Source organism: Heptranchias perlo, chromosome 31, assembly GCF_035084215.1.
Source record: "Heptranchias perlo isolate sHepPer1 chromosome 31, sHepPer1.hap1, whole genome shotgun sequence".
Classification (NCBI taxonomy): domain Eukaryota; kingdom Metazoa; phylum Chordata; class Chondrichthyes; order Hexanchiformes; family Hexanchidae; genus Heptranchias; species Heptranchias perlo.
This window is the reverse complement of record NC_090355.1, coordinates 933,835-960,909: the sequence shown is the minus strand read 5'-3', so window position 1 is coordinate 960,909 and position 27,075 is coordinate 933,835. Positions and strand designations below refer to the sequence as shown.

Genomic DNA, 27,075 nt, shown 5'->3' with positions numbered 1-27,075 from the left:
TCATTGACAGTGGATTTGTCTATGAGCGATCCTGGAATTCCTGCCGAATGTTGATCCGATATCAAAGTTAGACCCTGTAAAACACAAGGCATTGAACCATTGAGAAACAGAATAATGGTTCTAATCACATCAGCTGGCAAAAGAATGAGCTCACGAACCAGCCTGAAGTGTCACAGTCTCATAGCTTTCATTACATGTTACTGACTGATACATCTACCTGTTACAGCAGGTAGCTGCTTAAGGCTAGTGAGAAATCTAGTGCACATATTTTCAACCAGAATTCTGGTAAAAAAAATCCACTTGTCCATCCTGACATGAAAACCATTGCTTGGGGGATGGGGGGGGGGCGCAGAGGTCAGGGTGCTATACTCAGCATCAGGCTGTGTTATATTACACTGTTATACTGTATTATTGCTCATGGGGAAACAGAACCAGAATCTTCAGGTGAAGTGGGGTTAGAGGGCAGGGGATAATTGGACCAGACTGGGCTGATGTAATTCAGTCCTTGTTTTAAAGTCATAGGATCAGTCTTTATTTTTATGTTTTCATTATAAGTTCCTATGTCCTCATTTATAATGGAAACCACCTATGTAAACTTCTGTTGTAATTACAGCCTGCCCCCCAGTGGTAGAGCTGCAGCACCTCCACGAAAGGGAGAGTGTAATCACAGTGCAACAAGTTTACATAGGTAGTTTCCATTCCAAACAGAGGAAGTTATAATGGGAAAAGTTGACAGGAAATGTAACATTTTAAATATTTTATAGATGACTGGAAACAAGCCACCTGACCTTATAGTCTGTTCCCTGGAGTATATAATATTAAGGGGTGATCTAACTGAGGTGCTTAAGATGATTAAAGGATTTGATAGGGTATTTAGAGAGAAACTATTTCCTCTGGTGGGGGAGTTCAGAACAAGGGGGCATAATCTTAAAATTAGAGCTACGCCATTCAGGGGTGATGTAAGGAAGCACTTCTTCACACAAAGGGGAGTGGGAATCTGGAACTCTCTCCCCCAAAAAGCTGTTGAGGCTGGGGGTCAATTGAAAATTTCAAAACTGAGATTGATCGATTTTTGTTAGGTAAGGGGGTTAAGGGTTACGGAAGCAAGGTGGATAAATGGAGCTGAGCTACAGATCAGCCATGATCTAATTGAATGGCCTTCTCCTGTTCCTAGAATACTTGAAGAATGTTTAACAGGTGGAGCTCGTCAAATGTGGTGCTAAGCAACCTGCTCAGGAATGAACTTTGCTGTTTCAGTAGTAGCGTGGCAGATACTTCAGCAATACTTTGGACGATCTGAAAAGTGATGTGCCTAACTAAAGAGTAAAGTCACCCTTATCCCAGATCATTCCTTTGTTCAACTTTGGACAATCCTAAAACTATAAAAACATCCGTCAATCGTATGAAATTTGCTAAGTGTACTTGTGTACTCAGTAAGTGAGAATCCAGCGAGTAGTCAGTGTGTACATCAGTGTTCAATGAGTGTACGGTATATGGAGGGTGTGCGCAGTGACTGTACCGTCATAAACAAAACATACCTGGCACATGACCACCATAGTTAGGAACCAGCGGTGAGTTGAGGTAAAGTTTACTTTCAGGTTGTGAATCAACTTCTCGGTAACCTCTCAGCTTGTTCCTCACAAAGTACTGAAAGGAAAAGGTCCACAATTAGGGCACCTCCTGTTTGAGATTTCAAATTGAAAACGGGCAAATCTTTTTGCATGTGAACTCACTGCTCCCGTTATCGCAGTGGCCGTCGGTATTCTACTGGGATCAGGGGGGCTGAGGGGCTGCCTGAGAAGGGCATCTAGCTGCTTGAAGTATTTAAATTGCGGACTCCAATGCCATTTTAGGACTGAACTGAGAAGAGCGCGGTATCAGTTGGCGGCTGGGCTGCAGAGGACCCGAAAGGTGAATGAGACCAAGAGTAGCAGGAGAGCACGAGAGCTCCCCCTTCAGGCTCCACAAATCGAGCCTCTCCCCCTCCCCCATATAATAAATTGGATAGCCAGGTCGTGAAGGATAGAATAATAGAGCCTGGTCTTCAGCTGCTTCCAAGCCTTTATTCGCACAGCTCAACATTACACACCCTCCTAATGATTTATATCAATTAGTGTTAATTGTATTCAGGTGGTGCGTATCAATTGGGGACTCTCTTGTATCCATTTATATGCGAGTTATTTAGGATGTGGAGTGGGTAAGGGGAATCTCTGTGAATAAAGGCTTGGAAGCAACTGAAGACCAGGCTCTAGTATTCTATCCTTCACCACCTGGGCTATCCAATTTATTACATATATCACCCTTTGAGATGATGTTTAAGCATCAAAAAGGGAAGCGTCACCACCGATAAATTATCCACTCGCTTGTGCCAGCAGTCTGGTTGCACCCCAATGATATAAAGTATTGGTGCTCCAAGGGTTAAGTTTAAAGGGCTAGCAATCAAAGTATGAAGGGAAAAGGTTTTCAAACGAAGGGACCCCCACCTCCCACAAGCATTCGGCAGGGTGCCCTTGAATACAGTGTCAGAGAGGGCAGGTACCTGTTTGTGCTGAAACTTGTCCATGGCATCTTTCACCCGTTCTCGGTAAGGATGTGCAAACTCGTTGCCTATTCGTGGAATAAATCCAGTGTAACCTATACCGAGCAATGAGAGGAGGACAGAGTATCATTAATCTGTACACAATGTGCTGCCGCCTATCCTGGTGCTTCCTCCTCACCACAACATGGGAGTCAAATTGTTAACGAGTTCAGGACTCTCAGGGACTCGATACTGACGCCCTGTAAACCCACAAGAGGCTGACCCGGTGGTGGTGCTGGCAGAGTGCTCACTGGTGCCCTCAGCGCCAATGGAGTTTTTGGGGTCAGTGAGAGGGCACCTAATTTACATGGGGCCTGAGAGCATAAGTGCCATCTCCGGTGTCTTCTTGTTCCATGCAAACATAAATCATGGGTGACTTTAATCTACATATAGATTGGTCAAACCAAATTAGCAATGATACTGTGGGGGAGGAATTCCTGGAGTGTGCACATGATGGTTTTCTAGACCAATATGTTGAGGAACCAACTAGAGAACAGGCAATCCTGGACTGGGTGTTGTGCAATGAGAAAGGATTAATTAACAATCTTGTTGTGCGGGTTCCCTGAGGGAAGAGCGACCATAACATGATAGAATTCCTCATTAATATGGAGAGTGAAGTAGTTGAATCCGAAACTCGGGTCCTGAATCTAAATAAAGGAAATTACGAAAGTATGAGGTGCGCGTTGGCTATGATAGATTTGGGAACTTTACTAAAAGGGATGATGGTGGACAGGCAATGGCTAATATTTAAAGAACGTGTGCCGGAATTACAACAATTATTCATTCCTGTCTGGCACAAAAATAAAACAGGAAAGGTGGCTCAACCGTGGCTTACAAAAGAAATTAGGGATAGTATTAGATCCAAAGAGGAGACATATTTAAATTGCCAGAAAAAGCGGCAAGCCTGAGGATTGGGAGCAGTTCAGAATTCAGCAAAGGAGGACAAAGAGATTGATTAAGAGGGGAAAAATAGAGTATGAGAGGAAACTAGCAGGGAACATAAAAACTGACTGTAAAAGCTTCTGTAAATATGTCAAGAGAAAAAGATTAGGAAAGACAAATGTAGGTCCCTTATAGTCAGAAATGGGAGAAACTATAATGGGGAACAAAAAAGTGGCAGAACAATTAAAACACATACTTTGGTTCTGTCTTCACAAAAGAGGACACAAATAACCTGCCAGAAATGTTAGGGAACCAAGGGTCTAGTGAGAGGGAGGAACTGAAGGAAACCAGTATTAGTAAAAAAATAGTGCTAGGGAAATTAATGGGGCTAAAGGCTGACAAATCCCCAGGGCCTGATAATCTACATCCCAGAGTACTAAAGGAAGTGGCCCTGGAAATAGTGGATGCATTGGTGATCATCTTCCAAAATTCTATAGACTCTGGAACAGTTCCTACAGATTGGAGGGTGGCAAATGTAACCCCACTATTTAAAAAAGGAGGGAAAGAAAAAACAGGGAATTACAGACCAGTTAGCCTAACATCAGTAGTGGGGAAAATGCTAGAGCCTATCATAAAAGATGTGATAACAGAACACTTGGAGGACATTAATGGGATTGGACAAAGTCAGCATGGGTTTATGAAAGGGAAATCATGCTTAACAAATCTACTGGAGTTTTTTGAGGATGTAACTAGTAGAATAGATAGGGGAGAACCAGTGGATGTGGTGTATTTGGATTTTCAGAAGGCTTTTGATAAGGTCCCACACAAGAGGTTAGTTTGCAAAATTAAAGCACATGTGATTGGGGGGAATATACTGGCTGGGATTGAGAATTGGTTGACAGACAGGAAACAGAGAGTAGGAATAAACGGGTCTTTTTCCGGGTGGCAGACAGTGACTAGTGGGGTACCGCAGGGATCAGTGCTTGGGCCCCAGCTTTTCATAATATATATCAATGATTTGGATGAGGGAACTAAATGTAACATTTCCAAGTTTGCAGATGACACAAAGCTGGGGTGGAATGTGAGCTGTGAGGAGGATGCAAAGAGGCTTCAATGTGATTTCGACAAGTTGAGTGAGTGGGCAAGAACATGGCAGATGCAGTATAACGTGGATAAATGTGAGGTTATCCACTTTGGTTGTAAAAACAGAAAGACAGATTATTATCTGAATGGTGATAGATTGGGAAAAGGGGAGACCTGGGTGTCCTTGTACACCAGTCACTGAAAGTGAGCATTCAGGTGCAGCAAGCAGTTAGGAAGGCGAATGGTATGTTGGCCTTCATTGCAAGAGGATTTGAGTGCAGGAGCAGGGATGTCTCACTGCAGTTATACAGGGCCTTGGTGAGACCACATCTGGAGTATTGTGTGCAGTTTTGGTCTCCTTATCTGAGGAAGGATGTCCTTGCCATGGAGAGAGTGCAACGAAGGTTTACCAGACTGATTCCTGAGATGGCAGGACTGGCGTATGAGGAGAGATTGGATCGACTAGGCCTATATTCACTAGAGTTTAGAAGAATGAGAGGTGATCTCATCGAAACATATAAAATTCTAACAGGACTGAACAGACTAGATGCAGGGAGGATGTTCCCGATGGCTGGGGAGTCCAGACCAGGGGTCACAGTCTCAGGATACAGGGTATGCCATTTAGAACTGAGATGAGGAGAAATTTCTTCACTCAGAGGGTGGTGAACCTGTGGAATTCTCTACCACAGAAGGCAGTGGAGGCCAAGTCGTTAGATGTATTCAAGAAGGAGATAGATATATTTCTTAATGCTAAAGGGATATGGGGAAAAAGCGGGAACAGGGTACTGAGTTAGACAATCAGCCATGATCATTTTGAATGTCGGAGCAGGCCCGAAGGGCCGAATGGCCTACTTTGCTCCTATTTTCTATGTTTCTATGTAAATCTGGTGCCTGGCTGCATTGGGGGAGCAGTTGGAAGTTGCCCCCCTACCCGACATTCCGGGCATCTCCACTTTGACCCCTCTTGTGTAGATTCATCCCTTGCCTGGTACCCTGTGGGCCCCACTTGCAGCCATCTGGAGGCTGGTATACCTCATCTCTCTTGATGTACTTGCCTCCAGAACCAATGCTGGGTCCCTGATGACTGGGGAAGTGGGCACTCCTGATGTAGGAGGTCCCAGGTCTCAGAACCTGGCCCCTCGCCATCACTTGTCCTGTGAGGAGTGGGCAGAGGCTCCTCCTTTTACAAGGCAGGCTGCAAAATCCTGGAAACAAAGCAGCTGGTTTCCTGCCACGTTCTGGTGGGATCCCACCTCTAGTCCTGTGGATTACATCACCTGGTCTCAGTCCTGTGAGATTACAATATCGGGTCTCACTCCTGTGGGATTACAATATTGAGTCTCACTCCTGTGGGATTACAATATCGAGTCTCACTCCTGTGGGATTACATTACCAGGTCTCACTTATGTGGGATTACATTATCGGGTTTCACTCCTGTGGGATTACATTACCGGGTCTCACTCCTGTGGGATTACAATATCGAGTCTCACTCCTGTGGGATTACATTACCAGGTCTCACTTATGTGGGATTACATTACCGGGTCTCACTCCTGTGGGATTACAATATCGAGTCTCACTCCTGTGGGATTACAATATCGGGTCTCACTCCTGTGGGATTACAATATCAGGTCTCACTCCTGTGGGATTACATTACCAGGTCTCACTTATGTGGGATTACAATATCGGGTCTCACTCCTGTGGGATTACAATATCGGGTCTCACTCCTGTGGGATTACAATATCGGGTCTCACTCCTGTGGGATTACAATATCAGGTCTCACTCCTGTGGGATTACATTACCAGGTCTCACTCCTGTGGGATTACAATATCAGGTCTCACTCCTGTGGGATTACATTACCAGGTCTCACTTATGTGGAATTACATTACCAGGTCTCACTCCTGTGGGATTACAATATCGGGTCTCACTCCTGTGGGATTACATTACCAGGTCTCACTCCTGTGGGATTACATTACCAGGTCTCACTTATGTGGGATTACAATATCAGGTCTCACTCCTGTGGGATTACATTACCAGGTCTCACTCCTGTGGGATTACAATATCAGGTCTCACTCCTGTGGGATTACATTACCAGGTCTCACTTATGTGGAATTACATTACCGGGTCTCACTCCTGTGGGATTACAATATCGGGTCTCACTCCTGTGGGATTACAATATCGGGTCTCACTCCTGTGGGATTACATTATCGGGTCTCACTCCTGTGGGATTACAATATCGGGTCTCACTCCTGTGGGATTACAATATCGGGTCTCACTCCTGAGGGATTACATTACCGGGTCTCACTCCTGTGGGATTACAATATCTGGCCTCATTCCTGTGGAATTACATTATTGGGTCTCACTCCTGTGGGATTACATTACCGGGTCTCACTCCTGTGGGATTACAATATCTGGCCTCACTCCTGTGGAATTACATTATTGGGTCTCACTCCTGTGGGATTACATTACCGGGTCTCACTCCTGTGGGATTACAATATCGGGCCTCACTCCTGTGGAATTACATTATCGGGTCTCACTCCTGTGGAATTACATTACCGGGTCTCACTCCTGTGGGATTACATTATCGGATCTCACTCCTGTGGGATTACATTATCGGGTCTCACTCCTGTGGGATTACATTACCGGGCCTCTGTGAAGAGCAGGACAAAATCATCACTGGTGATAAAAATAATGTGAAGTTGAGATTGTAAATTATTTTATTTTTCAACAGAATAGAAGATTTGTTATTCAGCTTGAATTTGGAACTCAGCAGTATGATGGTTAAATAAATTGTGACTGGATGTTGAATCAGGCTGCCTCACTGTGAGTTGTGATGTGGGTCAAAATTATAAAAACAGATGATTTTTTAGAAACCGGTAAAATCCATTAGACTCAACAAACCCTTTCCTTTTCATAGATCAGAACCACCTACCCACCTCCTCACCATATCCCTCAACCCCACCTACCCACCTCCTCATCATATCCCTCAACCTCACCTACCCACCTTCCCACCATATCCCATCTACCCACCTTCTCACCATATCCCCCAGCCCCATCTACCCACCTTCTCACTATATCCCTCAACCCCATCTATCCACCTTCTCATCATATCCCTCAACCCCATCTATCCACCTTCTCATCATATCCCTCAACCCCATCTATCCACCTTCTCATCATATCCCTCAACCCCATCTACCCACCTTCTCACCATATCCCTCAACCCCATCTACCCACCTTCTCATCATATCCCTCAACCCCATCTATCCACCTTCTCATCATATCCCTCAACCCCATCTACCCACCTTCTCACCATATCCCTCAACCCCATCTACTCACCTTCTCACCATATTCCTCAACCCTACCTACCCACCATATCCCTCAATCCCATTTACCCACACTCTCACTATATCCCTCAATCCCTTCTCTCATCAGAAGTGCATCTAATTGCCTCTTGACCTATTTACATTCTCCACAAGAGTCTAATTCCACAAGTCGATTGCCATTTGGGTGAAAGTTTTTCTCTTACCTCCCTTCTAACTCCTCCTAAATTAAATAACGTCCCATTGGATTGAAATCAAGCAGTGCGGTATGGAAATGGGTGTGTTTAAGTATTCACCGGACGTTCACTTATCTGCTGTTTTAACTCAAATGTAACTGGTTCACACATTCCAAGAAATAGGCTTTGGTTATCTTGGATTTGTCACCTTTCAACCTGACTTCTTTTTTTAGATTGCCCCTGTCACGTACCTGAGATTCCTCTCCTCTGGAGTTCGGGAGGTTGGGTGGTGAAGAGATGCTTGTGCTTGTACAAATTAGTCCAGGTTATTGGATCCACATTTGCAGCCACAGATTTCAGTGGCCTGTTCTGACCGGCGACTGCCAGCTGAGAAAGGGAATGTCATTGCATTAGCCGGACTGTTACTATGTCGCCTATGTTCACACCCTCTGCTGTCGATGCCTGTGTCTTCCCTGTTGCCCCTCTCCCTCCTCGCTTGTTTCTGGGTGTTGCAGTCCAGTTGTATGAGCCTTGGCATCAGTTCAGGTGTGAGTATTAACCATGTAATTTCTCACCTCTATGATAGTCCCCATATCCAGTGGCTCCATACTGTTGGGTGTAAGTCTTGTCCCTTTTCTAGGGTCCCACATTTTTCTGTGAACTTTATGCTCATCTAGATGAGGCATCCTAGTGCTGGGTGAATGGAACACTTTCTGACTTCAGGCACCTTGTGTCAGCCTCAAGTACTTCCAGGTCAGATATAGAATTCTTAGCTGCAGCCTGAAGCTCCCTCTACTCTGCCCCAACAATGTTCCTTAGCCCCAATCCCGGAAGAGCTCCCCCTACTGCAAGGTGTGACGCTTCTCCATTCTCCACACCAGCCATCCCATGGTTTCTCTGAGCTTGCCAATTAGTGCAGCATCGGAGGCTGTTCTGCACTGTTGGCCCTTGCCCACAAGGAAGTAGGCCGTGACTGCCCAAACTCATTTCACATTGGACTCTTACAGCCAGAGGGGATATTCACCCCATTGGTCTGGGCTAGAATTGAATTCAGATCCCTTCTTACTCCTCATAAGTTAAATAATAATCCCATTGGGTTGAAATCATGCTGTGCCGTCTCATAATAGTGAAAGGCCAGTGTCTAACCTCCTCCTACCCAGCCCATGTACGTGTATAGCTGACGATGTAGGTGAGGGTGTTAACCGTCCCGTTCCCCTCAGTGACCCACAGTTTGTACCTTCCTTCTCCCATCCATATAGGTGATGAGCACGGGCTCTTTAAGTTTCTGCGTGTATTCCATTTGGCGTCTCCGAAAGTCCAATCCAGACTCAAGGGTCTCCTTGTAGTAGTTTCCCCCATAGTTGAATAACTTTTGAGGGATGTAGCCTGATGAATAAAGACAGTGAGAGATGAGAGGAGTGCAACAGTCACCTCTCCAGCCCAGTCAATCGGGATATGGAATGTTGGCGATACAAACGGTTAGAAGTTATGTTACAGTTATAGAAAGCTTTGGGTAGACCTCATCTGGAGACTGTGCTCAGTTCTGGGCACCGCACCTCAGGAAGGATATATTGGCCTTGGAGGGGGCTGCAACACAGATTCACCAGAATGATACCAGGGCTAAAAAGATTAAATTATGAGGACAGGTTGCATAAACTAGGCTTGTATTCCCTTGAATATAGAAGATTAAGGGATGATCTAATTGAGGTGTTTAAGATGATTAAAGGATTTGATAGGGTAGATAGAGAGAAACTAATTCCTCTGGTGGGGTCATAACCTTCAAATTAAAGCTAGGCCATTTAGGGGTGATATCAGAAAGGGCAGTGGAAATCTGAAACTCTAACCCCCAAAAAGCTGTCGAGGCTGGGTGAATTGAAAATTTCAAAACTGAGATTGATAGATTTCTGTGAGGCAAGGGTATTAAGGGTTATGGAACCAAGGCGGGTAGATGGAGTTAAGATACAGATCAGCCCTGATTTAGTTGAATGGCGGAACAGGCTCGAGGAGGTGAATGGCCTACTCCTGTTCCTACGTGCCTATGACTATTATATGATAGCCAGGGGTGGCGATTAAACCAGGCTTCGGGTGAAATGGCACCTTGTCTGAGTGAGATTGCCAATGAGTGCAGAATTGGATGCGGTTTTGCATTGTGAGCATATGTTTCTTAGGAACAGCCCAAACTCATTTCATATTGGACCCACATCGCCAGAAAACAGGAGGAGGGTTTTCCACCCATTCTTTGGAAGTGTCCCATTTTCTCTAATCTCAATGCAACACTGAAAACCGCACATTCAAATATAATTCAGACGTGATAAGAGCACTGTAACTGGCCGGCATGAAGGATTTAACATGGGGAACTGACTTGTCTTTCTACACTGGGAAAGCAGCGAATAGCGCTGAAACAGAGAGTAGGCATAAATGGGTCATTTTCAGGTTGGCAAGATGTAACGAGTGGAGTGCCACAGGGATCAGTGCTGGGGCCTCAACTATTTACAATCTATATCAATGACTTGGATGAAGGGACCGAATGTATGGTTGCTAAATTTGCTGATGACACAAAGGTAGATAGGAAAGTGAAGAGTACATAAGGAGTCTGCAAAGGGATATAGATAGGTTAAGTGAGTGGGCAAAAATTTGGCAGATGGAGTAAAGTATGGGAAAATGTGAACTTGTCCACTTTGGCAGGAGGAATAGAAAAGCAGTATATTATTTAAATGAAGAGAGATTGCAGAACTCTGAGGTACAGAGGGATCTGGGTGTCCTAGTACATGAATCACAAAAAGTTAGTATGCAGGTACAGCAAGTGATTAGGAAGGCAAATGGAATGTTGTCATTTATTGCAAGGGGAATGGAATATAAAAGTAGAGATGTTTTGCTACAGTTGTACAGGGCATTGATGAGACTACATCTAAAATACTGTGTGCAGTTTTGGTCTCCTTATTTAAGAAAGGACATAATTGCTTTAGAGGCGGTTCAGAAAAGGTTCACTCGACTGATTCCTGGGATGAGGGGGTTATCTTATGAGGAAAGGTTGGACAAGTTGGGCCTGTAAACACTGGAGTTTAGAAGAATGAGAGGTGATCTTATTGAAACATATAAGATCCTGAGGGGACTTGAAGGGGTAGATGCTGAGTGGATATTTCGCCTCGTGGGAGAGACTAGAACTAGGGGCCACAGTTTAAAAATAAGGGGTCTCCCATTTAAGATGGAGATGAGGAGAATTTTTTTTCTTTCAGAGGGTCGTGAGTCTGTGGAACTCCCTTCCCCAGAGAGCGGTGGAGGCAGGGTCACTGAATATTTTTAAGGCTGAGTTAGATAGATTCCTGATTAACAAAGGGAGTCAAAGGTTATAGTAGGTAGATGGGAAAGTAGGGTTGAGGTCACAATCAGATCAGCCATGATCTTATCAAATGGCAGAGCAGGTTCGAGGGGCCGAATGGCCTACTCCTGCTCTTAATTTGTATGTTCGAATGTAAACCACTTGTTACAGGAAAGACTTAACTCCAGACACAAAAGCCAAACACCTACAAGTGAGATCCATGGACAGGGACGGTGTAGTTCAGCCAGAAAGTTGTCAAGGTTCCAAGAGCCTGAAGACTGAAGGAAGAGAATTGCAGGCAGATGTCCAACGATCTCTGGTGACATGTCAGTGGGCAAGGAATAAACCGTTACATGGTAGAACCGAGCATGCTCAGGTATGGCTCCAATAAATCGGGCCAGTTTCTCATTGTTTTAGGAAACAACCTCTATTATGTAACAGTCAGTTCTTTTATCTAATGTCGTGACCCCATGGGCAGCACTGCCACAATGTCGGACCAGATTGGATCAAGATTTAAACAACAGGTGGACATAAGATGCAATAAAAGAAAAAGAAAGAATGAACTTGTATTTATATCGCACCTTTCATGACCTCAGGACATCCCAAAGCGCTTTACTTTTGAAGTGTAGTCACTGTTGTAATGTAGGAAATGCGGCAGCCAATTTGCACACGGCAAGATCCCACAAACAGCAATATGATAATGACCAGATAACCTGTTTTAGTGATGTTGGTTGAAGGAAAAATATTGGCCAGGACACCAGAGACAACTCCCCTGTTCTTCTTCAAATAGTGCCATGGGATCTTTTATGTCCATCTGAGAGGGCCAATGGGGCCTCAGTTTAATGTCTCATCTGAATGATAGTGCCTCCGACAGTGCAGTGCTCCCTCGGTGCTGTACTGAAGTGTCAGCCTGGATTTTGTGCTCAAGTCTCTGGAGAACCACAGCCTTCTGACTCAGAGGTGAGAGTGCCACCCACTGAGCCACGGCTGAGCCACTCCATGCCACACAAACAAGGAGTGTATTTGCATACAGTGGGTGAGTTAACATACTTCCCAGATACTTGCTGACACTCCTAGTCCTGTGTCAACTCTGCACATCCCAATTCATGCCAGACACAGGGCAGCTACAGTATAGATGACCCCTGTCTCCTCTCTTTGGTTTGCTTTGTCTGTGTTTGGCCTGGCAGTGGCTCAGGACTGCACCAGCATTTGCCTGCTGCCTTGGTGAAGGGAAGGTGCCAGCAAGATGGAACAGCTGCTTATTATGTTTACCAGAGGAGTGAGTGATTTCTGTGGGGGTTTGAAATTGTCCAACTTTGAGTTTTGGAGGACTACAGTACTGATTTCATATGGGCCCATGACACTGGAACGAGCTGCCAGAGGCAGTAGTAGAGGCGGGTACAATTTTGTCTTTTAAAAAGCATTTGGACAGTTACATGGGTAAGATGGGTATAGAGGGATATGGGCCAAGTGCAGGCAATTGGGACTAGCTTAGTGGTATAAACTGGGCGACATGGACATGTTGGGCCGAAGGGCCTGTTTCCATGTTGTAAACTTCTATGATTCTATGATTCTATGATATTGGTCTAACTCCCATTTAAAGGTGTCAACAGACCCTGAGTCAGCTCCATTCTCTTCCCTATCCACTAACCTGTGAAGAAAACTTTCTCTAACTTTACTGAAGGTTTGTGAATTTTGGCCTCATTGTCCAAGTCAAATACTCTGCTTACCTCAACCTCGTGTATCATTATTATAAAAGTTTGTATCATTTCTCTTCCCCCTGTCTTCTCTCCAGCAACCACAAGTTTAGTCCCTAGAGTCTCTCCTCATAATTCAGGTCTCTAAAGGCCTGGAATCATTCTGGCCACTTCGCCCTGAGTCCTTTCTAGTACATCTGGACCTTCCCCAGGTAGGGTGACCAAAACTGCCCACCGTACTCTCGAATGAGTCTCATCAGGGATCTGTACACTGATGCAATAACTAGTTCTGACTGGTAATCTGCTGTACGTCTTCCGTGGCATACAATTTCCGGTTTGATTTACCCCCACCCTTGCTGTTTTGATTTGATGTTATTATTTTCTGTTAAAAAAATGTTGTTTAAAATTAGTTTGGAACACCCCCTCACTGAAACGAGTCCTCCCCCCTAAAATGTAATGGCGTTGTTCATCTAATGGGAAGTAATTGTTGTGGGATTGGGAATAACGGGACTATATTTTCCACCTTTCCAGTCCTCGGGTACCACTCCAGTATTTATGGAATATCCGCCAAACCATCACCTAATCCCTCCTTTAATTTCTCGAGGATTCCCTACTTTGTCTTTATTTGATCTTTCCAGTTTCTGCATAACACATCAGAACATTAGGAACAGGAGGAGGCCATTCAGCCCCTCCAGCCTGCTCCACCACTCAATTAGATCATGGCTGATCTGTGCCTCAACTCCATTTACTCACCTTTGCTCCATATCCCTTGATACCCTTACCCAACAAAAATCTATCGAAAGCTCCAATTGACCCCAGCCTCAACAGCTTTTTGGGGGAGAGAGTTCCAGATTTCCCTTATCCTTTGTGTGAATAAGTGTTTCCTGATTTCACTCCTGAATGGCCTAGCTCTAATTTTAAGATTGTGCCCCCTTGTACTGGATTCTCCCACCAGAAAAAATAGTTTCTCTGTATCTATTCTATCAAATTGTTTTATCATTTTAAAGACCTTGGTTAGATCACCCCTCAACCTTCGAAACTCAAAGGAATACAAGCAAACTTTATGCAAACTTGGTGAGGTGATATGAGGAAAAACTTTTTTACTCAGTGAGTGGTTAGGATCTGGAATACACTGCTTGAGGGGGTGGTGGAGGCAGATTCAATCATGGCCTTCAAAAGGGAATTGGATAAGTACTTGAAAGGAAAAAATGTGCAGGGCTACGGGGATAGGGTGGGGGAGTGGGACTAGCTGGATAGCTCTTGCAGAGAGCCGGCACGGACTCGATTGGCTGAATGGCCTCTTTCCGTGCTGTAACCTTTCTATGATTCTATGATTCTATAACCGCATAATTTAACCCTTTAAGCCCCGATATAATTCTGGTGAATCTGCGCTGCACCCCCTCCAAGGCCAATATGTCCTTCCTGAGGAGCGGTGCCCAGAACTGAACGCAGTAACTCAAGATGGGGTCTAAACAATGAACTATACAACTGAAGCATAACTTCCACTCTTTTGTATTCCAGCCCCATTGAGATAAAAGCCAACATTCGATTAGCCTTTTTGATTGCTTTTTGGACCTCTCCATTGGCATTTAATGATTTGTGTACCTGGACACCAAATTTCTTTTCTCCTCCATTGTTCCTAGTATCTGACATTTAGAAAATATTCTGATTTGTCTTTTTGTACAGGGTGAGGGGAGGGAATTGTGTACAGGGTGAGGGGAGGTGAGTGTCTACAGGGTGAGAGGAGGGGTTGTGTACAGGATGAGGGGAGGGGAGTGTGTACAGGGTGAGGGGAGGGGAGTGTGTACAGGGTGAGGGGAGAGGAGTGTGTACAGGGTGAGGGGAGGGGAGTGTGTACAGGGTGAGGGGAGGGGAGTGTGTACAGGGTGAGGGGAGGGGAGTGTCTACAGGGTGAGGGGAGAGGAAAGTGTACAGGGTGAGGGGAAGGAGTGTGTATAGGGTGAGGGGAAGGAGTGTCTATAGGGTGAGGGGAGAGGAAAGTGTACAGGGTGAGGGGAGGGGAGTGTGTATAGAGTGAGGGGAGAGGAAAGTGTACATGGTGAGGGGAGGGGAGTGTCTACAGGGTGAGGGGAGAGGAGTGTGTACAGGGTGAGGGGAGGGGAGTGTGTACAGGGTGAGGGGAGGGGAATGTGTACAGGGTGAGGGGAAGGAGTGTGTACAGGGTGAGGGGAAGGAGTGTGTATAGGGTGAGGGGAGAGGAAAGTGTACAGGGTGAGGGGAGGGGAGTGTGTACAGGGTGAGGGGAGAGGAGTGTGTACAGGGTGAGGGGAGGGGAATGTGTACAGGGTGAGGGGAAGGAGTGTGTACAGGGTGAGAGGAGGGGAGTGTGTATAGGGTGAGGGGAGAGGAAAGTGTACAGGGTGAGGGGAAGGAGTGTGTATAGGGTGAGGGGAGAGGAAATTGTACAGGGTGAGGGGAGGGGAGTGTGTACAGGGTGTATGGAGGTGAGTGTGTACAGGGTGTGTGGAGGTGAATGTGTACAAGGTATGTGGAGATGAGTGTGTACAGGGTGTGTGGAGGTGAGTGTGTACAGGGTGTGTGGAGATGAGTGTGTACAGGGTGTGTGGAGGTGAGTGTGTACAGGGTGTGTGGAGATGAGTGTGTACAGGGTGTGTGGAGGTGAATGTGTACAGGGTGTGTGGAGATGAGTGTGTACAGGGTGTGTGGAGATGAGTGTGTACAGGGTGTGTGTTTTGAACTGGAATCTGGGTGTCTTGTGTTGTTGTGTTTTGAAGCTGCCCCTGACCCTGTGAAAGTGGCCACACTGAGGCAATGAGTGGTCTGCAGTCAATGTTGTCATTGGCCAATAACCGGATGGAAAACGATCAGCTGGCCAGGAATGTCAGGAAACATCCTGCTGGTGATATTGGTGCCCTGCTGGTGATATTGGTGCCCTGTTGGTGATATTGGTGCCCTGTTGGTGATATTGGTGCCCTGCTGGTGATATCGGAGAGCTGTTGGTGATACTGGTCTGTGAAACATTACGAAAAGTTGGCTGGTATTTGGGTTCAGCGCCCGGCGAGGTGTGACTCACCGGTGTAGCCTGGAATGAGTTTCTGTGGGTGAATTTGGTCCGATACATCTGGGGAACAGTATTCCTCATATTCCGGGAGACAATCATCTGGAGGCTCAGTGATTGGTGCCAGGATCGACTGATCAGCTCTCGAGGTTTTTGGATCCTTCAGGATATCGTGGGTAGTTTTCCCGTAAGTCTTGCCGTAGCGGAATGGCGATGTTTGGGAGTACCCTCCATATCTGTACAGGAGACAAAAGAACAGGCCCACTGACTTCATTCTTTACTCATTCTTCACCCCAAATAACCAGCTGGCTGTAGGTTCTGAATGACTTGGCATCCCCAAGTTTGCCATGTGATGCCCAGAGCCATTGGACTCTGGGCGGCCTGCAATTCTTGCTGGCAGAAGGTGGCAGCACTAGCCTTGTCTAGTATACCCCCTTCCCCGACCCCCCCCATGACCTTTGCTCTATGTGCGTTTCAGAGCACAGTTTGGATTTGATTTTTTGGGGCCTTTATGTATTGTTAGCACACAGTGCAGAGACCTCGGTCCAAGCTCTTAATCATTTATTACAGACTGAGCAGTCATTCAATGAGTAAATGTCTTGTCCTGTTATTTGATGCATTATTCGGGAATCACAAGAAGTGCACAACTGAGTAGCCATTTGGAATTCTTTTTTTTCATTCGTTCATGGGATGTGGGCGTCGCTGGCGATTATTGCCCATCCCTAATCGCCCTTAAGAAGGTGGTGGTGAGCCGCCTTCTTGAACCGCTGCATCTATGTGGTGAAGGACTTTTTTTAGCGAGATTTTACAACTGAGTGGCTTGCTAGGCCATTTCAGAGGGCAATTAAGAATCAACCACATTGCTTGAAGTCACATATAGGTCAGACCGGGTAAGGACGGCAAGTTTCCTTCCATAAAGGACATTAGTGAACCAGATGGGTTTTTACGACAATCCGGTAGTTTCATGGCCACCATTACTGATACTAGTATTTTAATTCCAGATTTTTTATTTAATTAATTGAATTTATATTCCTCAGCTGCCGTGGCAGGATTTGAACTCATGACTCCGGATTATCAGTCCAGGCTTCTGGATTACTAGTCCAGTAATATAACCACTATGCTACCGTACCCAAATTGAATAACCAGCCAGGAGTTGGTACAAGTAGCACAATTTGGGACCATGGAGCTGTGGAGTACTATCTAGTAATATCTTGAGTTCATTAAGCCAAATGAAAATTGCAGAAAGCTCATTGTAGTGAGGAGGCCTTGCAGATCTCTTTGAGGTTGAAGGTCAATTCAGTAACAAGCCCTGGGGACACATTATGTGAAAGGCAGTCACACAGGCAGTGAATGGGGGGCGGGGAGGGGTTTGGGGGTGGGGGGGTTGGATGTCCTACCACTCGTACAAGGTAATATAGCCCCTAATAGATATGCATTGAATGGCACACACAGACTGCAATAAATATGAAAACTGAATGATACACAAAGGCTGCAATAGATATACACATTGAATGGTACACAAAGACCACAATAGATATACACACTGAATGGTACACACAGCCCCTAATAGATACACACACTGAATGGTACACACATTCCCTAATTGATATACATACTGAATGGTACATGCAGCCTCTAATAGATATACACATTGAATGGGACACACACAGACTCTAATAGATATACACACTGAATGGTACGTACAACCCCAAATAGATATATGCAGAATGGCACATACAGACTCTAATAGATATACAGATTGAATTGTACGTACATCCTGAATAGATATACACACTAAATGGTACACACATCCCCTAATAGATATACACACTGAAAGGTGCGGACACTATGAATGGTACACTCAGACTCTAGTAGAGATACAGACTGAATTGTATGTACACCCCAAATAGATATACACACTAAATAGTACATGTAGCTCCTAATAGATATACACACTGAATGGTACAAACAGCCTGTAATAGATATACACACTGAAAGATACACACAGTCCCAAATAGTTAAGCGCAAAGAAAGATACATATACACTATGAATGATACACACTGCCCCTAATAGATATACACACTGAATGGTACACACAGCCCCATATGGATATACACACTGATTGGTACCCATTGTCCCAAATAGATATACACATTGAATGATACACACAGCCCATAATAGACATAGACACTGAATGGTACACTCAGCCTATAATAGATATACATACTGAAAGGTACACACAGCTCCTAATAGATATATACACCGAATGGTCACACACAGCCTATAATAGATAAACACACTGAATAGTATGCACAGCCTCTAATTCATATACAAACTTAATGATGCACACAGCCGCAAATAGATATACACAGAATGGCACTCACAGCCTCTAATATATAAACACAGAATGGTGCACACAGACTCTCATAAATATACACACTGAATGGTACACACAGCATCAAATAGATATACACACGGAATGGTACACACAGCCCCTAATAGATGTACACAATGAATGTTAAACACGGCCTGTATAGATATACACATTGAATTGTACACACAACCCCGAATACACATGCACTGAATGGTACACACAAACTGTAATAGATATATACACTGAATTTTACATACAGCCCAAATATAAATACACACTAAATGGTACATATAGCTCCGAATAGATATACACAAATTGGTACACACAGCCTCTAATAGATATACACACTGCATGGTACGCACAGCCTCTAATTTATATAACACTGAATGATACACACTGCCCTAATAGATATACAAACTTAATGGTGCACATAACTCCGAATAGATATTCACAGAATGGTACACACAGTCTCTAATATATCAACATAGAACGGTGCACACAATTTTCCCTGGCTGGAGAGTCTAGAACTAGGGGACATAGTCTAAGGATAAGGGGTCGGACATTTAGGACTCAGATGAGGAAGAATTTCATGACTCAGAGGGTCATGTATATCTGGAATTCTCTACCCCAGAGGGCTGTGGATGTTAAGTTGTATATTCAAGACAGACATCGATAGATTTTTGGACTCTAAAGGAATCAAGGGATATAGGGATAGGGTGGGTAAGTAGAGTTGTGATCAAAGAACAGCCATGATCTTAATGAATGGTGGTGCAGTTTTGAGGGGCCTTATGGCCTACTGCTGCTTCAATTTCTTATGTACACACAGCTCTTAATAGATATGCACTGAGTGGTACACAGAGGCTCTAATAGATATACACACTGATTGGGACAAACAGCCTGTAATAGATATACACAGAACGGTACACACAGGCTCTAATAGGTATGCACTGAATGGTACACACAGCCTTTAATAGATATACACACTGAATGGTATTCACAGCCTTTAATAGATATACACACTGATGGACTGACAGCTCCTAATAAATATACACACTGAATGGTACACATAACCCCAAATAAACATCCACAGAAAGGTACACACAGCCTCTAATAGATATACAAATTGAATGATACACACAGCCCGTAATAGATATACACATTGAATGGTACAGACAGTCCATAATATATATCTACGCTGAATAGTACGCACAGTCTCTAATTTATATACACCCTGGAATAATACACACAGCCTCAAATAGATACACAAACTCAATGGTGCATAAAGCCACGAATAGATATACACAGAATGGTACTCACAGCCCTTAACAGTTATACATACTGAATGGTACACAAAGACTCCAATAGATATACACACTGAATGGTTCACACAGCCCCTAATAGATATACACACTGAACAGTACACACAGCCTCTAATAGATATACACACTGAATGGTACACACAGCCTCTAACAGATATAAAGACTGAATGATACACACAGACATCAATTGATATGCACAGATTGGCACACCCTTCCTGAAATAGATATACACACTGAATGGGACACATAGTCCCTAAAGAGATACACACTGAAAGGTATACAGAACCCCAAATAGGTATACACAGAGTGTACACACAACCCAAAATAGATATACATATTGAATGGTACACACAGTCCCTAAAGAGATATACACTGAATGGTACACACAGCCTCTGACACGTGGAGCTCCACAACAGAGTGCTGTGACACATCCACCTGCACAGCAGGAGGGAGGGCTACCGCAGAGAGAGATGCGTCGCAGAGGGCACTACCCTCGCCACAGGGTCCACAGACCGAGGCTCAGCTTCCTGGACCTCTCTGAGCAGCAGTGCACACGGAGGCTCAGAGTCACTCGACATGTAGTCGTGGACATCTGCAGCCTCCTTCATGCCAAGCTGCTCCTGGCTGGCCCGAGCACCATCTTCTTACCTGTCGCTGTCAAAGTCACCACTGCCCTCAACAACCTCTCCTCCGCATCCTTCCAGGGTGCAACCGGGGACATCGCCGACGTCTCTCAGCCGTCTGCACAAAAGATGTCTCTCAGCCGTCTGCGCAAATACACCTACACCCACTTTGCAGTGACACAATGGGTGTCATCAGTGGTGGGTCCTCATAGTGATACCCAGGAGAGGGCATTATTGCACAGACCAGACAAGATTCGCGAAGACATGGCAGTAGTGGTGCCAATATAATATGTGATGTGAGTTGGTCAGAAATTAAATATAAGTAACAACCATGACAAACCCTCAAACACCCTTGTGCATCCCCTTCATGCTCACGACACGTTTGCCTTATGCTTCCTACTGCACATATGTGATGCATGCCCTGTGGCTGCAGCACAGGTAGTGGCAGGTTGAGTGAGGCTGGCCGTGAAAGAGATGCATGAGAGGGTGAGTATGAGATAGAGCCATGAGATTGTATGAGGATTGGGTAGAGTGGTAGTGGTGGGATGAGTACTGGCGAGGTGAGTAAGTGCAGGTACGATGAGGATGAGGTTTGAGTGGGTGTGAGGGGTGATGTGACAGAGTAGTGTTGGCAGTGCAGAAGGAGATGTGGGTTGGGGGCGGTGATGTAACAGACGGAGTGTAGGGGAATGAGTAAGTGTACTCACTTTGGCTGACCTACTGAGGTCATTGCAGCGCCTCCTGCACTGTATGCAAGTGGGCGATATGTTGGTGGTGCTGGTGACCTCCTCTGCCACCTTGAGCCAGGCCTTCCTGGTGGCGGAAGCGGGCCGCTCCCTCCCGCCTGCCGGGAGGAAGATCTCTGTCCTCCCCCTCCTCCTCACCCCATGTATTGATACCTGGAGTGAGGCATCATTAAACTGGGAGCAGCCTTCCCCCTGGGCTGCTCCATGCTGTGATTTTTTCTGTTTGTTGCAGCGTCTGTCAGTGGAGGACTGCCCCTTTAAATAGAGCTCCTCCAGCTGACAGATCTTACTGTGCATGCGCAGCCCGCCCGACGCGCAGATCAGCAGTGGGGTACCCGGAGGACCAGGTAAGTGGATCCAATTAGTGGATTGTATGCTACAATCGCGCGGGGAGCTGACTAATTTCACTGGGCGCGTCACCCACACGCCCGCCGAGAACCCACAGCCCTGCTAACATCGGGCCCCATAATTTCAAAATTTGCAGATGACATGAAACTCAGAAATGTAGTAAACACTGAGGAGGATAGTAACAGACTTCAGGAGGACATGGACAGGCTGGTAAAATGGGCAGACACATGGCAGATGCAATTTAACGGAGAGAAGGGTGAAGTCATACATTTTAGTTGGAAGAATAAGGAGAGGCAATATAAACTAAATGGTACAATTTTAAAGGGGATGCAGGAACAGAGAGACCTGAGGGTGTATGTATATAAATCTTTGAAGGTGGCAAGACAAATTGAGAAGGTTGTTAAAAGCGTATTTGGGATCCTGGGCTTTATTAATAGAGGCATAGAGTACAAAAGCAAGAAAGTTATGCTAAACCTTTATAAGACACTAGTTAGGCCTTAGCTGGAACATTGTGTTCAATTCTGGGCACCACATTTTAGGAAGGATGTCAAGGCCTTAGAGAGGGTGCAGAGGAGATTTATTAGAATGGTTCCAGGGATGAGGGACTTCAGTTATATGGAGAGATTGGAGAAGCTGGGGTTGTTCTCCTTAGAGCAGAGAAGATTAAAAGGAGATTTGATAGAGGTGTTCAAAATCATGAACGGTTTTGATAGAGTAAATAAGGAGAAACTGTTTGCAATAGCAGAAGGTTTGGTAACCAGAGCACACAGATAGAATCATAGAAACATAGAAAATTTGCGGCACAGAAGGAGGCCATTCGGCCCATCGTGTCCGCGCTGGCTGAAAACAAGCCACCCAGCCTAATCCCACTTTTCCACGTTTGGTCCGTAGCCCTGTAGGTTACGGCACTTCAGGTGCACATCCAGGTACTTTTTAAATGAGTTGAGGGTTTCTGCCTCCACCACCCTTTCAGGCAGTGAGTTCCAGACCCCCACCACCCTCTGGGTGAAAAAAAATTTCCTCAGATCCTATCTAATCCTTCCACCAATCACTTTAAATCTATGCCCCCTGGTCACTGACCTCTCTACTAAGGGAAATAGGTCCTTCCTATCCACTCTATCGAGGCCCCTCATAATTTTGTACACCTCAATTAAATCTCCTCTCAGCGTCCTCTGTTCCAAAGAGAACAACCCCAGCCTATCCAATCTTTTCACATAGCTAAAATTCTCCAGTCCTGGCAACATCCTCGTAAATCTCCTCTGTACCCTCTCTAGTGCAATTATATCCTTCCTGTAATGTGCTGACCAGAACTGTACACTGTACTCAAGCTGTGGCCTAACCAGTGTTTTATACAGTTCTAGCATAACCTCCCTGCTCTTATATTCTATGCCTTAGCTAATAAAGGAAAGTATTCCATACGCTTTCTTAACCACCTTATCTCCCTGTCCTGCCACCTTCAGGGATCTGCACTCCAAGGTCTCTCTCTTCCTGTACAACTTTCAGTATCCTCCCATTTATTGTGTATTCCCTTCCCTTTGATCCCATGGGCTAGTACTTTTTTGACCAATCTGCCATGTGGGACCCTGTGAAAACCCTTGCTAAAATCCATGTAGACTACATCAATTGCGCTACCCTCATCGACCCTCCTTGTTACCTCCTCAAAAAATTCAATCAAGTTAGTCAGACACAACCTTCCCTTAACAAATCCATGCTGACTGTCCTTGATTAGTCTGTGCCTTTCTCAGTGACAGTTTATCCTGTCCCTCAGAATTGATTCCAATAATTTGCCCACCACCGAGGTTAGGCTGACTGGCTTGTAATTACTCGGTCTATCCTTTGCTCCCTTTTTAAACAACGGTACAACATTAGCAGTCTTCCAAACCTCCGGCACCTGCATCCAGTAAGGACTGGAAAGTGATGGTTAAAGCCGCCGCTATTTCCTCCCTTGCTTCTTTTAACAGCCTGGGATACATTTCATCCGGGCCTGGTGATTTATTTACTTTCAAAGATGCTAATCTCCTTAATACTTTCTCTCTCACCAAGTTTATCCCATCCAATATTTCACATTCCTCTTCCTTAACTACAATGTCTGCATCGTCCCCCTCTTTTGTAAAGGCATTTGTAAGACTTAAGGTGATTAGCAAAAGAACCAGAGGCGACATGAGGAAACATTTTTCACGCAGTGAGTTATGATCTGGAATGCACTGCCTGGAAAGGTAGTGGAAACAAATCTAATAATATCATTCAAAAGGGAATTGGATAAATACTTGAAGGGAAAAAATTTACAGGGCTATCGGGAAAGAACAGGTGGGACTAACTGGATGGCTCTTTCAAAGAACTGGCAGAGGTACTAAAGGCCAAATGACCTCATTCTGTGCTGTATCATACAATGAAATGGTACTCATAGCCTCTAATACAACCAATGAAGTACTTTTGAAGTGTGGTCATTGTTGTAATGTAGGAAACACAGCAGCCAATATGTGCACAGCAAGATTCCACAAACAGCAATGAGATAATGACCAGATCATCTGTTTTAGTGATGTTGGTTGAGGGATAAATATTTGCCAGGACACCAGGGAGAATTACACTGCTCCTCTTTGAAATAGTGATGTGGGATCTTTTATGTCCACTTGAGGGCAGACAGAGCCTTGGTTTAACATCTCATTTGAAAGACAGCACCTCTGACAGTGCAGCACTCCCTCAATACTGCACTGAACTATCAGCCTGGATTATGTACTCAAGTCTCTGGAGTGGGACTTGAACCCAGGACCTTCTGACTCAGAGGCAAGAATGCTGACACTGAGCCAGGGCTGATACCTTTGGTGCTGCATCATTACAATGGGGACTCTGCGGATGAATTACAAAAGGGTCCAATCGCATTTCGAAACTGGAGGTAGGGGTGTGGGGGGGGTTCCATTTTGGGGCAGAATTTGCTGGCCCGAAAAGTGAATCGCCCTGATTCAGTGCTATAAAAACACGGCAAATAGCATGCGATTCAGGGCCATGATATAATGGTGCATGTGGTGAAACCCGTGTAAGGTCATTACTGCGCATGTCATTCTCCCACTAGCTCAATATGAGAGAGAGAATTTGTGGGCTCTTTCTGTGCAGGTGTCGACAGCTGCTTGACATCTGAAACTCCCTCCCCTAAAAGGCTGTCGATGCTGGGGGACAATTGGAGTGTTCAAGACTGAGATCGATAGATTTATGTTAGGCAAAGGTTTTGAGGGATATGAAACCAAGGCAGGTAGATAGAGTTAAGATACAGATCAGCCAAGATCTAATTGAATGGTGGAATAGGCCTGAGAGGCAGAGAGAGAGAGAGAGAGGCAGAGAGAGAGAGAAGAGGCAGAGAGAGAGAGAGAAGCAGAGAGATAGAGAGAGAGAGCCATTGAGAGAGAGAGTGAGGCAGAGAGAGAGAGAGGCATTGAGAGAGAGAGAGGCATCGAGAGAGAGAGTGAGGCAGAGAGAGAGAGGCATTGAGAGAGAGAGCGGCATAGAGAGAGAGACAGAGAGAAAGAGAGAGGCACAGAGAGAGAGGCATGGAGAGAGAGAGAGAGGCGGAGAGAAAGAGGCATCGAGAGAGAGAGAGAGAGGGGGGGAGAGAGGCATCAAGAGAGAGAGAGAGAGACAGAGGCAGAGAGAGGGAGACAATAAGAGAGAGAGAGAGAGGCAGAGAGAGAGAGAGACAGTGAAAGAGAGAGAGAGGCAGAGAGAGAGGGAGACAATAAGAGAGAGCAGGGCAGAGAGAGAGAGAGAGAGACAGTGAGAGAGAGGCAGAGAGAGAGACAGTGAAAGAGAGAGATGCAGAGAGAGAGAGAGACAGTGAGAGAGAGACAGTGAGAGAGAGAGACAGTGAGAGAGAGGCAGAGAGAGAGACAGTGAAAGAGAGAGATGCAGAGAGAGAGAGAGACAGTGAGAGAGAGAGAGAGAGGCATCGAGAGAGAGAGGCAGAGAGAGAGAGAGGCATTGAGAGAGAGAGCGGCATAGAGAGAGAGACAGAGAGAAAGAGAGAGGCAGAGAGAGAGAGGCATGGAGAGAGAGAGAGAGGCGGAGAGAAAGAGGCATCGAGAGAGAGAGAGAGAGGGGGGGAGAGAGGCATCAAGAGAGAGAGAGAGACAGAGGCAGAGAGAGGGAGACAATAAGAGAGAGAGAGAGAGGCAGAGAGAGAGAGAGACAGTGAAAGAGAGAGAGAGGCAGAGAGAGAGGGAGACAATAAGAGAGAGCAGGGCAGAGAGAGAGAGAGAGAGACAGTGAGAGAGAGGCAGAGAGAGAGACAGTGAAAGAGAGAGATGCAGAGAGAGAGAGAGACAGTGAGAGAGAGGCAGAGAGAGAGACAGTGAAAGAGAGAGATGCAGAGAGAGAGAGAGACAGTGAGAGAGAGACAGTGAGAGAGAGAGACAGTGAGAGAGAGGCAGAGAGAGAGACAGTGAAAGAGAGAGATGCAGAGAGAGAGAGAGACAGTGAGAGAGAGAGAGACAGTGAGAGAGAGAGAGACAGTGAAAGAGAGAGATGCAGAGAGAGAGAGAGACAGTGAGAGAGAGAGAGGCAGAGAGAGAGAGAGACAGTGAGAGAGAGGGAGGCAGAGAGAGAGAGAGGCAGAGACAGCAGCAATCACTGATCACTGATACTCCTCTTTTCATTGTGCACTGCCACCCACACACTCATTCTAAGACCCTCTCAAACCTTTCACAACTGTAGCCAGTATCAGCAGCCAGTAATGTTCCATTTACCAGTGCAGAGCTCATTATGCCCAAATCTTGTTCATCTTTAATGTAGAAAAATATCCCGAGGCGCATCACAGAAGCATAATCAAAGAAAAATGGACACTGAGCCAAAAAAGGAGATATTAGGAGCTTGGTCAAATAAGTGGAGTAGCGGGAGGTGGAGAGGCAGAGAGGGTTTAGGGAGGAAGTTCCAGAGCTTAGGACCTAGACAGCTAAAGGCACAGCCACCAATGGTAGATCAAAGGAAGAGGGAGATACACACAAGGCCAGAGTCAAAGGAACACAGAGATCTTGGGGGGGGTGGGCTGGAGGAAGTTACAGAGATAGGGAGGGGCTAGACCATGAAGAGATTTAAACACAAGTATGATAATTTTAAGTTTGAGGCATCAGGTGAGGGAGCCAATGTAGGTCAGCGAGCACAGGGGTGATGGGTGAACGGGACTTGGTGTGAATTAGGATACGGGCCGCAGAGTTTTGGATGAGCTGACGTTTATGGAGGGTGGAGGATGGGAGGCCGGTCAGGAGAACATTGGAATAACGGAGTCTGCAGGTGACAAAGGCACGGATGAGGGTTTCAGTAGCAGATGGGCTGAGGCAGGGGGGGCGGAGACGGGTGATGTTACGGAGGCAAAAAGGAGAGGATATGGGGTCGGGATAAGGACTAAAGACTGATCAGTGGTGGTTCTCAACAGGTCATTGATGCAGTGATTCAATTTAAAGGAGTAACTATATAGTTTGTTGTTTTATACCCTGATGGACTGCTTCTATATACAGTCTGAGAGTGTCACTTACCCAGGTATATAATGTGGTTCTGGGGTGAAGAGATGGTGTTTCTTAGTATTCAT

At 45.5% G+C, this 27,075-nt stretch overlaps 1 protein-coding gene across 1 annotated transcript; it reads right to left on the bottom strand.

Annotated features, from left to right (window-relative positions):
• LOC137300322 (ciliary microtubule inner protein 2A-like) lies at positions 1-27,075 on the bottom strand. The gene is made up of 7 exons (XM_067969407.1): positions 27,023-27,075; positions 16,108-16,328; positions 9,274-9,422; positions 8,288-8,423; positions 2,540-2,634; positions 1,539-1,647; positions 1-74 (listed from the first exon to the last, which is right to left on the bottom strand). Exons 1-7 carry the CDS (start codon positions 27,073-27,075, stop codon positions 1-3), a joined length of 837 nt encoding a protein of 278 aa, XP_067825508.1.

What these genes read in the sequence shown, in the direction of transcription:
- LOC137300322 (XM_067969407.1), bottom strand. Translation starts at nt 27,075, where the DNA reads ATGAATACTAAGAAACACCATCTCTTCACCCCAGAACCACATTATATA. An exon ending in ACTCATTCCAGGCTACACCG is followed by an intron (nt 9,423 to 16,107) that starts GTGAGTCACACC and finishes TTTATTCATCAG; the next exon opens with GCTACATCCCTCAAAAGTTA. An exon ending in ACAAGTTTCAGCACAAACAG is followed by an intron (nt 1,648 to 2,539) that starts GTACCTGCCCTC and finishes TTTTCCTTTCAG; the next exon opens with TACTTTGTGAGGAACAAGCT.